The 16216-nt window shown below is 36.1% G+C and overlaps 1 protein-coding gene across 1 annotated transcript in view; it reads right to left on the bottom strand.

The window, feature by feature from the left end:
- CORIN (corin, serine peptidase) overlaps nucleotides 1–16216 on the bottom strand; it is a gene marked incomplete at both ends in the record, with an annotated part of 119193 nt that overhangs the window by 34532 nt on the left and 68445 nt on the right. Inside the window, 4 exons of the mRNA XM_079534872.1 lie at nucleotides 3299–3397; nucleotides 6797–6913; nucleotides 7841–7951; nucleotides 12825–12932. Coding sequence (XP_079390998.1) covers nucleotides 3299–3397; nucleotides 6797–6913; nucleotides 7841–7951; nucleotides 12825–12932 — 435 coding nt within the window. The remainder of the gene's footprint in view (nucleotides 1–3298; nucleotides 3398–6796; nucleotides 6914–7840; nucleotides 7952–12824; nucleotides 12933–16216) is intronic.

Here is a 16216-nt window from a genome sequence, read left to right as displayed (position 1 = left end):
CCTTACGGTTCTATGATTCAAGGCAGGACCACCAAGAACTAGCTGCCAACAATCACATCTAATGGCTTTTGAAGATCATGGATGAAGATTGCACAGCCTCCCTGGGCAACTTGTTCCAGTGCTCAGTTAGAACTGAATCTCCTGACATTCAGGCAGGCCGTCCTGTGTTTCATCTGGTGCTCACACCACTGGAAACATCCCGAATCTACTTTATTTATGTGCACACATACATCTCTTCACATATTTGTTCTGTTAGCTGAAATACGCGGTAACCAGTTTACAAAGCCAGCCTAAACTGACCAGAGATTATCACATATTGAGAACATTCATCATATTCAATATTGCAAATGTGGCCTATGCTCATCCAGGAATTTTCCAACAAAAGACATATATAAGTTAGAAAATACTGCTTTGTCAAAAACGAAAAATTCCATCGGAATTTTTCCATGGCATTTCTCATCTCTTACCAAAGATGAGGTAACTCCAGTCTTACAACAAAGCAACAGTAATATGAAAAAAAGACCTTTGTACTTTCATATGTAGTACCAGAAAAATCTCTCCCAAATACACTAGCCGTTCTACTTTGTATAAACAGTTACATATTTACTGGACTGGATAGGAAAAAAGTCAAATGATCCAGAAGTCTAATTCAGATTATGAACTATTCTTGTTGAGATCTACAGACTACTGACCAAAATACGTGAGGAAATATTTCCACTAAAAGTGTTGTATTTCTCACTGACAGGTATATGTATTCCACAACATACTGTTTGCTGCTCAGTAAGCAAAGAATAATCTTCCACAAATTGTGAGATACGAAAGAGAAAATGACTGAAATAATTCAAATAAGATATCTGAGATTTCAACCAAGAAAATTTAAATTACCTTTTATTAAAAGGATTTTGGTTTTTTTTTTGCTTGTTTTTTTTTTTTTTTTAAACTGGCTTCTTATTAATTTTGTGCTATATGGGTACTTTCCTTCCCATTTCATAACATTTTCTAAGTACTTCTTAAAGTACTAGTAAATTTAAAAAAAAACAAAAAATCTACTGTTCCAGTAACCATGGAAGGCTTCCTCTCACATGGATAATTTGATTATGGATATAGATCAGAGGACAGGCCAGCAAAAGTGACGTCAAATTCCACAGTAGGAATATGCAACAAATCCCTCTAGAAGAAGAGGTGGTAAATGAATCCACCTTTAGAGAGCTAGAGTATGTCCTGTGGATGTAAACCCTGGTACTTGTGGGGGGTTTTAACTACGTCAGTATCAGCTTGAAGGACAATGGTTTGGTCTTAAAGGAAGACCTCCTCAGAGCACAATAGAACATTCCAGAGTGTACCAAGGAAGAAATCAATCTTGGCTGAACATGGATTTCCAGACTGAGCTCAAACATTAAGAAAAAATATACAGAAGACAAAGGAGTGGATAGAACATTGAAGATAAATGAAGAGACATTTTCCAAGCATACAAGGATTGATCTCAAAGCTCAGCCAAATTTGAGACTACTGAGAAATGTAAAGAGTGAGAAGAACTCTTTTAAGTACATTGGCAGTAACAGGAAGGGTGGGAAAAATGGGGGTCTGCTGGTCAGTGGAGCAGAGAACTTAGTGATTATAAGAATGGCCAAGGTATTCATCATCTTTTCTTAATTTTCACTGGCTAATTTCATTGAAAGACTGGTTTTTATCATCATCTTCAAAAGGTCATGGAAACCCTGGCATCAGACTGGAAAATAAAGGCAAGAAACATAGCTGTCTTTAAGAATGGCAAGAAAGAGGATTCAGAGAATACAAGTCCAGTCAGGCTAGCCTCAGTGCAGAGGAAGGGTATGGAGCAAAATCCTTCCGGAAGATGGCTGCTCACAAGGAACTAAGTGTGACTTGGAACAGCCAGCACGAATTTACCACGGAAAAAAACATGCTTGATTATCCTGACTGCTATTCATGACAAGATAACTGTAATTTGCTTGTATTCAGCATTGGTGAGAGAATGTCTGGAGTATTATGTCTGATTTTTGGCTCCCTCATTTATGAAAGACATCGACATACTGGAATGAGGTCAGTGGTGTGCCACCAAGAAGATTAGAAACATATGTTAGAAACACACACTATACAGACAGAGGCTGCAAAAACAGGATCTGTTCAGCCATAAAAACAGAAGGCTAAGGGGAGATCTTGTTGCTGTTAACAGTTACCTAATGGAAAGTTGTAAAGTAAATGGACCCAGACTATTGGAAGTACAGGGACAAGACAACAGGTGAAAGACAGTTTGGAGCTCAACGAATTCCAGTTCTACATAAGGTAAAGAGGATAAAGAGGAGGATCAGGGAGTCCTAATGCTCAGACAGGTTGACAAGAAAGTTTCTGGAATTTTGGTCTATGGAGATACTAGAAATTCAGCTTCATGAGATCCTGGACAGCATTACCTATTTGGCACTACTTTGATCATGAGTTTGGGCAATTGTTCTTTCTGTGTCCATTTGAACACAACTTAGTCTAAGATCCTACATAATTTAATGCAGCAACATCATAGGCAGCATTATCCAAGCAAGCTAGCAGTACCAACCCATAACTTGCAATAGGTATTGCTCAGGCTTACAAACCAATTACAGGATATGTCCACACATTTACACATTCATATGTAAGTGAAGGCAAGATTACACTGCCCATGTGCTGAGGTGTCCTGAATTGAAGCTTTAATTTAAAAAAATCTTTCTTAATATAAAGTTCTGCCCAAGTTTAAAGGGCAAGTGAACAGTGGGTGTGAGGGGCTTGCATGGAGTTGTATGGTACAGGATATGGAAAGGAAGATACACGGTGTGGAGTACCCTGATCCTCTACAAACATATTAGTCATAAGAATAACTAGATTAGCCAGATTTAATATCAAAATTCTTCCTTGAGAAAAGGGCTGAAACTTCTCAGACTACTAACACAATATCATGCTTTCCTGTATTTTAAACATAAATCCTTATCTCACAATTTGTTGTTTTCTTTACGTAAGCAATGGGCTTGATTTGGCATTAGGAAAAGGTATTACTATGAACATTCATTAAGAACATATCAAAAATTCACAAAAGGCAAATATATGTCAATGTCAAATATTGAAGTATCTCCTGTACAAGGATTTATGACGAAACCTTTGTTTCAGCCTTGCCCTTTTCAACAGGTAATCATTACACACTGTGATGTTAGATAGTAAACAAAATTATTATTTACTGTGCCCTACCCTGCATCTTCATTATATTCTAAAACACCCTAAAGCAGTGACAGTATGAAGCATGTGACCTACTTACTGCAGTTTGTCTGGCTGTTTCTCATCTCACAGAGAGAAGTTCCACACGGATCAGGACAGGAAGTACATCTCTGGTCTCCCTCCTGACAGAGGGTTTGACCTGAGAAAAATAGAAATTTACTATTCTAAAGTTGTACCAAACTAATAAAGAAGACTGAAGCATTGTGATGTGAAAATACAGAGACTCATAACAACTTATTATTTTTTTTTACATAGTTGAATAAGTACCCTAAAGCACTGAAGTGCAGTAAGGAAGAATAAGGAAGATAAGTGTGCAAAACAATCCGAATGTCACTTTATCCCTGTCCTCAATATGATAACTTATATTCCCAAATCCTGACAGAGATGTATGGAGCTCCAAAAGCCATCCATCATGATCTTGCCTGCAGCAGAGCATGAAAGGTTATGTAAATTGGATTTCAAAGAGAACAATAGATACTAATTAAAAGAATGCTCTCAGGAAATTATTCTCCAGTGCCAGACAGTTGATGTTTCTCTCATTTCATGATTGTTTTGGTGGACAATAAAACTATCCTTAAAAAAAAAAAAAAAATTGGCAGAGATGAAGCTTTGTTGCCCGTCTTTGGTAATAAAAAATAATTATAAAAAAAAAATCATACCCCAAAAGATGGATGTTACCATAACCAAAACCAGTACTTCTAAAAGTTTATGAACAAAATTCCTGGATAGTTAGCTTCTTTAACAAACTCTTGGCTTTCCGTCTGTCTCATAGTTTCTTTCCAAGCCATTAAACTCGCTCTTCCAAATGAGTCTTGCAAAATTAGTAATTTATTACTCATGTACACATAGACTGAATAGTTTTGATTTTATCATTTCATCCTCCTTTGAATGGTTTACTGCAACAATTGCTTAGTGTTTCTACTGCATTCATCCCATGAACATTAGTCACTTATTACTTCCTTACACTGCGGATACAGAAGATGCTGAAGAAACCAGTATGCTATCCCAAAGAACCGATGCTGCAGTTATATTTTTCCTAATTCTGTGGGCTTACTTTCCTTCATAAATGGCTTATATCAAAATAATGCAAATACATTCTGCTGTAGCAATCGACTAGGAGAATTTGATTGCAAAATGGAACTTGAAAGGTAAGGAAAAATCTTATTGCTACAGCTATCATGAATCTCCACATTAAAACTCATTTTAAAAGTTTGTTTCATCTCCTTCTTATCCTATGATGGAAGTTTCTCAACAACTTAAAACTCCCTGTTCTACAATGTAGACTCTTCTGATCATAGCACAGCCAATAATGAATTTCTATAAACACATTACCCTGTGTTTTGAGGGAATCACAGAACCAGCTGTGAGTACATTCATATTAGATTTCTATTTTCACAGAATGAATGACAGAAGTAATGTTAATACATGCCATACCTTACCTTTTCAGAAGGAAATTTAATTTCCCTGAGGCATGTAGAGAAGGAGACTGTTTTTCTCATTTGGACATAGATAAAGCAGTGTTAGTTTGTAATCCCTATATGCATATCGTTGTACTGTTACACAATGTCCTTGTATCCTTATTCAGACAAGTGGCAATATATCAGTATCTTGAATTCACATTTCTTTGTTGATTTCTCATATTCGTTGCACTTGTAACAAAATGACTATTCCAGATCACTGTAGTCCTAACTTCACTGCTTCTGTTAGATATTTCAGGTTTTTAACTTACACTAAATACAAAAAGTTCTCTGCTTCATATGCCCTAAGATATTTTCTCTAGTTGCTGAAATCAACTGCATATGCACAGATGTATGTAATGCAAAAGGAAGTTACAAACTATAATTGTCCAGCTTTTACATGGACTGTGCAAGGAATTAAAGAAGTCCATATATTCTCAGAAAAAATTAGGATGTGATTGCTTAAAGGAAGATTTCTGCTTTATGGAATATTGCAAAATATCAGCCAGAGCTTTCTGCATTTCATGAAGTACATAAAGGAAAAGAAGCAAACCTTCCGTATTAAAAACCTTTGAGCACTGCAATTTAATGCAAAATGGAAAACTCTTTTAGTATACAGTGAGATTATTGACTGCATAATTATCACATCTTTCTAGTCCTCTGCATTTAGCATCTTTGATTTTACATCTGCTCATTATATCCCCTCAAAAAAAAAAAAAAAAAATTAACAATTTCTTAAATATCCACAGAAACAAAAAACAATGAGAATCACATTACTAACTTCTATGCCAGATCATGCATCAAAGTGTCAGTGAAATTCTCTTTTACTAGGAACAAATAAATTTAAGAGGCTTAAGCTGGGTGGATTTTATAAGTTGGAGCATGTCTGCTTCAAGAATGTTCTGAATAGTTTTGTACTCCCCATTTTATCTCATTCTTCTATGTGTTTCTCTCATATTAAAAATGATCATTTCATTATCAGCCAAGAGAAAGAGAGACTTGAAGATATTAGAGAATAAAACTGAGGATGGACATCAGGAATGATGAAGAACACATCTGAGTATTTTGTGAAATTAGGCAGTCAGAAATAAAGACAAAAATTCATCCTTGGTTTTTAGATTGCCACAGTCCAATCTGAAAAAAATTTCCTGCAAGACTTTTTTTCATTATATCTTCACTAATTATAGAGACGAATTACGATAATTTGTATACCTAAGATTCTCTTTTGGAATGGAGATGTTTAAACTAGAGTAGGAAGATCTCAAAATATAACAAGAGGGAGCTGAGTAGAAAGGATTTCTCAGATTGGTTCCTAAGGAAATAAAGCTTAGGAAATCAGGTAGTGTAGCTATCTTTTGAATAGGCTGTCCTATTACCACTATGTCTGAAAGCATTAAAGTTTTCTAAAAGAACTAAATTCCATTGTTTCTTAAAAATAAGTCATAAGAGAAATACATTAAAGATTATTTCACTGAAAGAAAAACTGCAATTTGAAGCTTTTCCAGAATCAAGACAATTACATGTGAACAATACCTTAAAATGCTAAAATCGTGACAATCAAATGTATTTCATGATAAAATTATTTGGAAAATCATATTTCAGGGTTTCAGAAACAGCTTTCTTTCCTTTCTTTTATACAGTCATTCACTATACTGAAAACTTAATTCCCATATAGTATCTTTTAGCCACATCAGTGCATTTACTAAAACCTCTTTTCTTTGACTCACATATTCTGATGCAAATAAGATTTTCTTGAGAAGGTTCCTCCCCATATGATACAAATTCCTTGGTTATCACTTTCTAACCACTTCATGCAAAGTGGGTACATATTCTTTATTTCAATAAACAGCTAATCAATCAGGTAACCAAATGCTATGATAAAAATATCACCTCAATTCTATCAATTTTTTAATATTTGTAAAGACTAATAATGACTAACAAATTTGTGAAAGCAGAGGCCTGACAGCTTTGAGAAGTGTTATCTGAAAGGCAAAGTCTACTTGACAGACAGTTTTAGCTAATGGCTCTTTAGGAAACAGACAGTGCGGGCTCAGTAAGAATAAAATGAGGTATAACCTTACTTTCACTGCAGTTTTCTTCATCACTTCCATCTTTACAGTCATTATCTCCATCACACTTGAATGCACTAGGAATGCACTGTCCATTTTTGCACTCTACCAGACCCTGACTATGACAAGCTGGAAAAAAAAAATGGTATCCTCATCATCAATTAATAAAGGACTCAATTATTTTGAACATCACAGTGAAGTAAATTTAGGAGCAGCTGATATGCTGCTTAGTACCAAAAGTCACTAAGCAATGTTCATCATGTGTAGGACATGTCTCAATAACCTACAGCTGAGCTTTAATTACAAGAACTGAAACTGTATGTGTCACGTACTAGCAACAGACAACAGACTGAGATGAAGGCTCAGCTGTTTTCAAGAGAAAAAAAAACATTTTTCTGGATATAAAAATTTTGCCACTTTTTTTTTTTTTCCCCCCCACATATTTCCTGACCTAGATTAGTTTCTTAGATTCTAGACAAAACTGTACAATACTGACTGAAAGACCAAGCACTGAAAGGCAGCAAGATACTAGAATAAAAAGCTGCATAACCATGTGCTTTATGACAACTTTATTCATATTAAAACACTAGCTGGTTCTCCAATATTTGGTTTTGCAAACTGAATCACTATTCTTGTAGAAATCTTGTGCAGGTATACAGCTGTTATACATTGTTAAAGCAGACAGAAATCACACAAGGTATGATAAATAGTATATAAGCATACCATAAAGCTGTAACAAACTCCAAATACCTACAGTTAAAGAGCACATATGCTTTCATTTATTATCATTACCAGGAACACCACAATTAACTAAAGAATAATCTGTAACTGACAAAAAGCTGAAACACAGGGCCATTCTGGTACTTCTCAACCTTACTGACAAACATTCAATTTGCTGCAACCAGAAAAATCATCAGCTAATTGCAAAATTGTGGACTCAAACATGCTTGTGATTTTGCCTTACAAGCAGTATATAGGAGTACTTCTCATCTTAGATTTTCATTTTGATTCTTACAGAAAAACAAAAAAACTCGTTTAGACATTTAGAGAACTTACAGCAATTGATTTCATCTGATTTGTCTATACAGTCATGGTCACCATCACATACCCAGTCAGCTGTTATACATCTTCCATCTCCACACTGATGATCAGTCATTGGATTACAATCTAAAAATAAAATAAAACAAAATAAAAAGTAAAAATCAAGACCAAAACAAACAAACCATAACTGGAGAATAAGCTACGATATGGATAATTTCTGTTAGTGGACAATTAATTGTTCTATGCATATAGGCTATGCTATTATACAAGGAAATCACAGCGAAAGTTTTATACTCCTTCAGGTGTTTAATTTTTATTTTTGCAGATTAAGTTTAAGTATGTTCTGAATTCTACTTAGTAAATTCTACTTAGATAGTGATGCATTCATTCCTTCTGTCAGGTGTATCCTGAGAGAAACCACATCTCTCTCAGTTGTTTCTATTTGCCAATAAACAAAATTCTAAGATATGTCAGGTTAATTTTAAAGAACTTTGGATTTCCCATCACAAAAGTTTGCCATCAGAGAAAATTATTCCCTACATAATTTTTTTTTTTTTGTAGGAAATTAAAAAAAAACATTATTTAACTGACTTATTTGGCACTAAATCAGAAACCATTATGTTTTTGCATACAACCAGAATTTTCCTGAAGAATGATCTAAAATAAAAATATTTCAATCTTTTCACTCTTTTTACTCAAGTGCTTCCCCAAACAAAAAGAAAAAAATTTAATTTGGTAGGCTGATATAAGGAAATGCACATCATTAAAAATGTTTGATAGGCTTAAAGGAATAATGATTATCTAGCTATACCTGCATTTTAGCTTTGGTGTCACAATTATTCTAAGTATGAAGAGTAAAGCATTGACTACATAGACATTTTAGACCATTTCAGCCATAGAGGTACAGTTGAAAAAATCCAGCAGTTGAAGAAGGAAATGTTCATGGTTTATATTATAAGCAGAAGAAACGACCTCCACTCTGAAACCAGAGGAAACCACAGCTCTGGCTCAGTTAGTATATATTTTAGTAATGTTACCATGCTAGCCTTGATCACAAGCTTTTTTACACAGCTTGGAGCACAGACAGAGTAAATTCTTCCTTGTCCACAGCATACCGTGGGGACTTACAATTAAAGAACTGCTCACAAAGTACTCATAGGGTAATATTTAAGGATTAAGGTAAACACTTGGCCATATGCATAACATATATTAAATAATATAATGCAATCATAAATTATGAAGTTCAAAATGCCTTGGAAATACAGACAAGTTTGCAGTGAAATGAATTTGTATCATTTAAGTCCAGCAACTGTTGTTCTAGTTTGTGATTAAGTCCCCAACTCATGGCCAAATTGGGTAGGTTCATTTATATAGTCTTCTTCAGCCAGTAAAGCTATTCTGGTTGACTTCACACCACAATAGATAGGGAATACAGACATAGTCCTGCCTGCCACATGTCCCTTCCATCTCTTTTATAGCCTGTACAAAAAGTTAGATCTTAAATTGTATCTCAACATAGAAATGGTAGGAGTCAGATTAATAATTACTAAAGCCTTTAATCAAAGCAGATTGAGTGAAAGAGAACACAAAACAACCAATGACAACTGAAAGTAATGAAAAGCCCTAGAGTATTTTTAACTAGAAGAAGAAATATAAAAGCAAACTCAAATAAAAAATGTATTCTGATTTTTAGTTTCAAAATTCTCTGTTTTTCCTATAAAAGTAAAAGAAAAAAAATATGAAAACAATATTTCAACTTTTAAAGAATTATTTTAAATTTTTAAAGAACTATTTTGAAGTTAGCAGTTTTTCTCAGGTACAATACTAGGAACATAAGCTAGAAAGAAAATAAGGCTTTCAAAATTTTCAAATATTTATGTATGAAGATTAATCTTTCTTATGGCAAAGCATTCTTCACCTATGAAAATAAACATGAGCAGAATGACAAACATATTGAGGCAGAATTTACAAAGCCAATTCAAAACAGAATTCAAAAGAAGTATAACTTCTTTCATCAAAATATGCAAATTTACAATGAAGCTTATGTAAGAACAGTTCAGATCTGAAACTGCTGGCATCACCAGTGTTTACCCTCTTATGTTTTACTTTAGTCTCAGCCAAATTCAGCCAAGCTAGAAAGAGCAACCGTAACATCTTGAGTTAGTTAAACAGACTTCAGAGCCTTCAGGGATTTTGGATGAGGTACACACAAAAGCAGTGTTTTCCTTTATCCTTCCAGTTGCAGAGAATGATGCTGGGGAAAAAACAAGCAGACTTGACACATCAGTACCTGACTCTAAAGCTGGTGTCACTGGCAGAATTTGGGTTTTTTGTTTTGTTTTGTCAGGGAATGGTTACAAAGTGCCAGGCCTTCTGGTTCCTGCTTGGCTACACTTTCCTCAAAGGAAGATTTGAGAGATCGATTCCTAGTGAGGTTTTTTTTCTGCTCCACAGTATGCTGAGCATGAGTACATTTTAGCACATTTGAAATGTTTCTACTCTAATGCGTGCAGAATGAGGAGTAAGCAAGAAGTTTTCATTCAGTCCCAGAGCTATAACATTATTGCATAAAGGAGACTTGGAGGGAAGAGTCCTACAACTCATGTGCTGTGATGGACAGCTGTGATAGGCTTTTCAGAAGGGATAGGAAGGGCAAGAGAAGCAGATGGTTGGCATAGTATGCAATGGGAAGGTTGGGCTGTATGGTACTTGTCATCACTGATTACACTGTTGAGAGTCTCTGGATAAGGATTAAGGATGAAAAAAAACAAAGTGGATGTTGTACCGGGACTCTTCTGTGAACAAACCCAGCCAGGATGATATAATCAATGAATTATCCTATAAGAAATTAAAGGATATCTCTAGATCAACTGCCTTTGTCCTTATTGGTAATTCAGCTTCCAAGACTTTAACTGGAAATATCTTGCAGCTGACACAAACAGGTACAGGAAATTCTTGACGCACATTGCAGATAAATTCTTGGTACAGGTACTAAGGGAACCAACTAAGAAAGATGACATGTAGTTTGTAAACAAAAAGGGTCTTGTACACAAAATGACCATGAAGTAGTGGAGTTTCAAATCTTTGGTGACTTACAAAACTGCTACCAAAACTTTGACAGAGGGTATGGAAAGAGAAGACTTCAGGCTTCTCAAAGAAATAATTAGTAAGTTCCCTGGGAATCTGCTTTTGACATACTAAGGTTCATAAACGAAGGTCACATTCAAAGAGCCACCTCTAAAAGCATAGAAAAAGGCAATTCCACTAATTCAAAAATCAAGTAGGGTAGAAAGCCTGGTTGGCTGAGCAAGGACCTCCTTTTAGAACTCAGTCAGAAAAGGAAAGTGTATGGGCATTGGAAGCAATGTCAGGGAACAGGAGAATACAGATACATTGTTTGCCATTGTAGAGACAAAAATTCATGCAGCCAAAGATAACTTAGAATTGAAACCAAACAGTATTGTAGGGGACAAAAAGAAGAAATTTTTAAAGTATGTTAAGAGCAAAAAGAAGATCAAAGGTGACATTGGTCCATTGCTTTATGAGGTCTGACACTTCACAAATAGGGACAAAGATAAAGCAGAGACATTTAATGCCTTTTTCATCTCTGTATTCAACACTAGTGATGGACCTTGTGACCCCCAAGATGGAGAACCGTGACTGGGGGAATGGTAAACTCCTAGCTGAACTCGTGCAGGATTTGCTGTTCCAGTCAAATGCACATAAGTTTATGGGCTACAAGGGGATTCATCCAAGGACACTGATGGATGGGGCTTATTAGGAGACCTCTCAATGCAGTCATTGATCATAGTCAGTACAGGTTAACCAGGGGAAAGTCCTGCTTAAATAACATAATTTTCTTTTGTGACAAGACAGAGAGCGGTCAGGTGCTGGAATGGTCCACGCAGGGAGGTGGTGGAGTCGCTGTCCCTGGCATTGTTCAAGAGGCATCTGGATGAGGAGCTGCGAGATGTGGTTTAGTAGCTTGTGGTAGCAGTGGTAATGAGAAGATGGTTGGACTAGATGATCTCACAGGTTGTTCCCAACCTTGTGATTCCATGATTCTGTGACAAGCCTATTCATTTATTTGACCTGGGGAAGCGAGCAGATATAATCTCTCTCTTTTTTTGCTGTTGTTGTTAATTTCAGTAAAGCTTTCAATACAGTCTCTCACAGTATCCTTCTGGACAAAATGTCCAGCATACAGCTAGACAAGTACACAATACAATGGATGAACATTTGGCTGACAGATAGGCTCAAAGGCTTATACTAAATGGGTTTACATCTGTCTGCAGACCAGTTAATTGTGGGATACCCCAGAGTTCCAATTAAAGTTTTTATAACTGATCTGGACACAGTAGAAGAGACTGAGGAGAGGTCTCACGTCAGCCTACAGCTTTCTCATGAGTGGGGTGGAGGAGCAGGCACTGATCTTTTCCCTCTGGTGAAAGCAGCAGGACCTGAGGGAACAGCATGGAGCTGTGTCAAGGGAGGGTAAGATTAAGGATTAAGAAAAGGTTCTTCACTAAGAGGGTGGTCGAGCACCGGAATAAGCTCTCCTACATCATGGCACCAAGCCTGCCAGAGTTCAAGATTTGGAACTGCTCTCAGACATGCAGTCTGAATTTGGGGTGGTCCTCTACAGAGCCAAGAGTTGGATTCAATGATCTTGCATCCAGATGTGGAGTCCTCAGTACAGGAGAAACATAGACATGTTGGAATATGCCCAGAGGAGGGCCAAAGAAATGCTCTAAGGGATGGAGCACTTCTCCTACAAGGGCAGGCTGAAAGAGCTGGGGCTGTTCAGCCTGGAGAAGAGAAGGCTCCAAACTGACCTGATAGCAGCCTTTCAATATCTGAAGGGGAGCAACAGGAAAGAAAAGGATTGCTTTTACTTAGCTTTAAAACAGTAGCAATAGAATATCCTACTCTTTTATTATCAATACTGCCATATATATCTTTTTTTTTTTAATGAGAAAAGCATAAAAATTCTATTTACCACAGTTCTGTTCATCGCTAAGGTCTCCACAGTCATCGTATCCATCACAAACAAAGGTATAATTGAGGCATTTTCCTGTGTTACAATGAAATAAATCATCACTGCAGTCTGCAAAACAAAGTTTTGTAAAATGTTAACATGATAATGGAAGGGCTTCTTATAAAACACAAACTATGGAATGTATTGATTTAAACAAGACTAGACAGAGTTATCATCTTATCTACAGGTCTGCAGCATGTATCAGTTTACTAGTTCATTATAATCTAATATAAAGGTAAAAGAAAAATCATACACATTTTTAGACACATTTACTTTTGTTTCTACCAATAGTTTTCTGTCTGTATGATCAATACCAATGGGTGATACAAGTCCTTGTACCATAAGAAGTGTATTTTATTTCTCTTGCTCTTCTTTCATCTTCCACAAACTGGTAAACACAAGGCAGTCATCTGGGAAAAATTTTGTAAGACAGTAAGAGAGTACTCAAAATGTTTTCAAGCTGTTGAAGGGAATGAATTATGAAAAATACTAAGGAACTGGAACATTTTGTTCTGGTTACAGATTCCATCGTGGTAAGCAAGGAAGGAATCAGATGAGATGGGAGAAAACTGAATGTCATTTCAATCTTGTTGACCAAGATGATCATGACAAGATTTCAAGGCACAGATTATTTGACTGCAGGTTATGTCTGAAGGCACTGTAGAATGCCTCTTCCAGTAATAAATGCACTGTTAGGAATTAATGACTAATAAATTAAGGAATATGTTGCAAGATGGGAAGAAATCAGAGTGTACATTATTTCCAGAATGATAATTATACCCAAAATCTCACCATGACCACATGTTCAAGGCTAAAACACATTCAACCATTTTGAAATTCACAGTCAACAACCTTATGAAGAAATGTGTTAATTCTCACTGACATCTTCTACATCATTATCATTTGCCTTGAGCACAAACCTGACACGAGTTATTGAAGACTTTGTTTTTTAAGTAGCTTTTCCTAGACACATGAAAGACTTGTTTTCTCATATTAACCATCCACACCCAGACATAATACTGTGAATCAAAGGTTGGTGAGTTAAACAAAATAGTCCATTAACATATAAATAGCATTCATTTCTTTGCTTTTCATTGAAGAAATACTTTTTCCATAATAGTAAAAAAGTGAAGTATAGTTCTACCTTCCTAGCAGTGAGTGAAGAAAAGTGCCCTGGTTGCAGATAAAGAACAAAATGTTTTATTTTCTTTATTTTTTCTGAACACAGCTTTGAGCCTGATGCCTTCTTATCAAGGAATTCGTAGAATCATAGAATGACTTGAATTGGAAAGGAACTGAAAGATCACCTCATTCCAATTCCCCCTGCTCTGGGAAGGGTTGACACCTACTAGATCATTTTGCTAAGTGCACATCCAACCTGGTCGTCTTAGCATTGACAGCCCTAAGCAAGTTTAGCTTTTCTTTCTATGGCTAAGACCTGCAGGAAATCTCTGAAAAATATTCTGAGAATACCCAAAATATATGAATAGTATCAGTTTCAATAAAAAAAAAAAAAAAAAAAAAGGAGTCTAGTTAAGAAAGAGTGGAGAACAGAAAGTAGGGTTGGTGGTGTCTGATCCTGCTAGTAATAACTTTTGATTACACACAGCTGCAAAGTGTGTGACTTAGTTTCACTGCCCTCCTGTAAGCTTTTCCTTCACATCTGGATTTTCCAGGGAGAATGTTAGGATACAGAATATCTGCGAAGATTAACTCTCCTACCAGCTGAAGCTATGCCACCGTGTGGTCATTTCTACACAAGGTCTTTCCTGTACTGCGTAAGGAAATTGCTCAGAGGGCAGGTACCAGAGCATGGGTCTCACACCTCAGCGTGATGCTCAAAACAACATAATCAGGCTACCATTTATCTCCTCTTGGGTGGGGCTCCTGCATTCAGGATTGCACAATGATCTGGCTTTGAAAGAATTGTGTCCTTCTCAGTATATTACACACTGACAGGTTCAGAATTCTCCCAGAAGGTGTGCAGTGGGATTTTGAACCCTCCACATCAAGGTATGCCAAGTCTTCCAAATCCTGAGTGAGTGCTCTAACTGCTAGGTTTCTCAAGGCTTTACCAACCTGGACTTCAGAACTTGAACTAGCATAATTTCTTGCCCTTCTGCCACAGAAGTATTCATGCTTTTTACTGGTTTCACATCATCTTAGAAAGTCCAAATAGAATTTATAGCACAATGCAGAAGACAGTACTGCAGGACATATAATAGAATACTATGGCAAGGCCGTGAGTGTTCTAGTCAATAGTTTAGCTTTTAAAAGAATAAAAGGCACGGAACAGTAAATACAAAGTTTCATGTAAGCAGAACAATAGCCAGCAGAGAGTAAATTCTAAACATTACTTGTTTTGAATCTGCAACAGCATGAAGTACTCTGGCAACATTTACCCTTATTGATCAGTTCATTATTCTGGCAGTTTCTGTCCTTCTGTTCCTCTTTCTGCAAATGAAACAAAGCTGTCTTTTCTATGATGCTTCATTGGGTTAGTTCACTTTTCAATTTTCATCCGTGCCCCCAGTCGTGTTTACATCCATAACCTCTGTACTGAAGTAGTGACATTTAGAACATGGCATCGCTCAGGCCCACACAGGGTAAAAAAAAATAAATAATAAAAAAAAAAACCCCACAGATTTCCTTTCAGGGACTTGGAATAAGTGAATATGGAAATCTTACAGTCTTATTATATATTTCCATCAGGGTATTGGCAACAATGCTTACTTTCATAAGAATGAAATGAGCAGTCTGCACTTTTCGTCTATAATCAGGTCAACTTAAATTTTGTTAATGATGGCACAAACCTGATCTGCATAAACTTAAATACAAATTTGTATTCCATACTCCACAAAATTCAAGTATGTTTTCAAGATGGGTCTACCTTTTGCATTCAGCAACCCTTACATCTCTGTTCACTTATATCTAATCTTCACAAGTTCACTATTGGATCATATATCCTTCTGACCATTAACCATACTCAAATTTGGCTTTAGGAATCTTCCATTTTATAGATACATGTCTATTAAACTTTATTATGTTTATTTTAAAGAAAAGGGATAGAGTTCAATATACAAATTCTGTCACCTCTAGGAGTAAATAAAAACATAATTCAACAAAGCACTCTATTCTATTCTATGGCATGCAGTGACACGTGTAAACAATCATCTTTGACAATCAAAAAGAAACCAAAGCATCATGATTACTCAAAAGCTAGTGGGTTTCATCCTTTCATTAAACACAAGTGATGTTGGCCCAACCATTTGTACACATGCTGGAGGTAAGAGAATGAAACCAATGAAAATGACTGCAAGCGAATGAAATCAGGTGTTTGAGGATTAATACTG

This window comes from Tetrao urogallus (genome assembly GCF_951394365.1).
Source record: "Tetrao urogallus genome assembly, chromosome: 4".
NCBI lineage: Eukaryota > Metazoa > Chordata > Aves > Galliformes > Phasianidae > Tetrao > Tetrao urogallus.
This window is presented reverse-complemented; position numbering and strand designations above follow the sequence as displayed.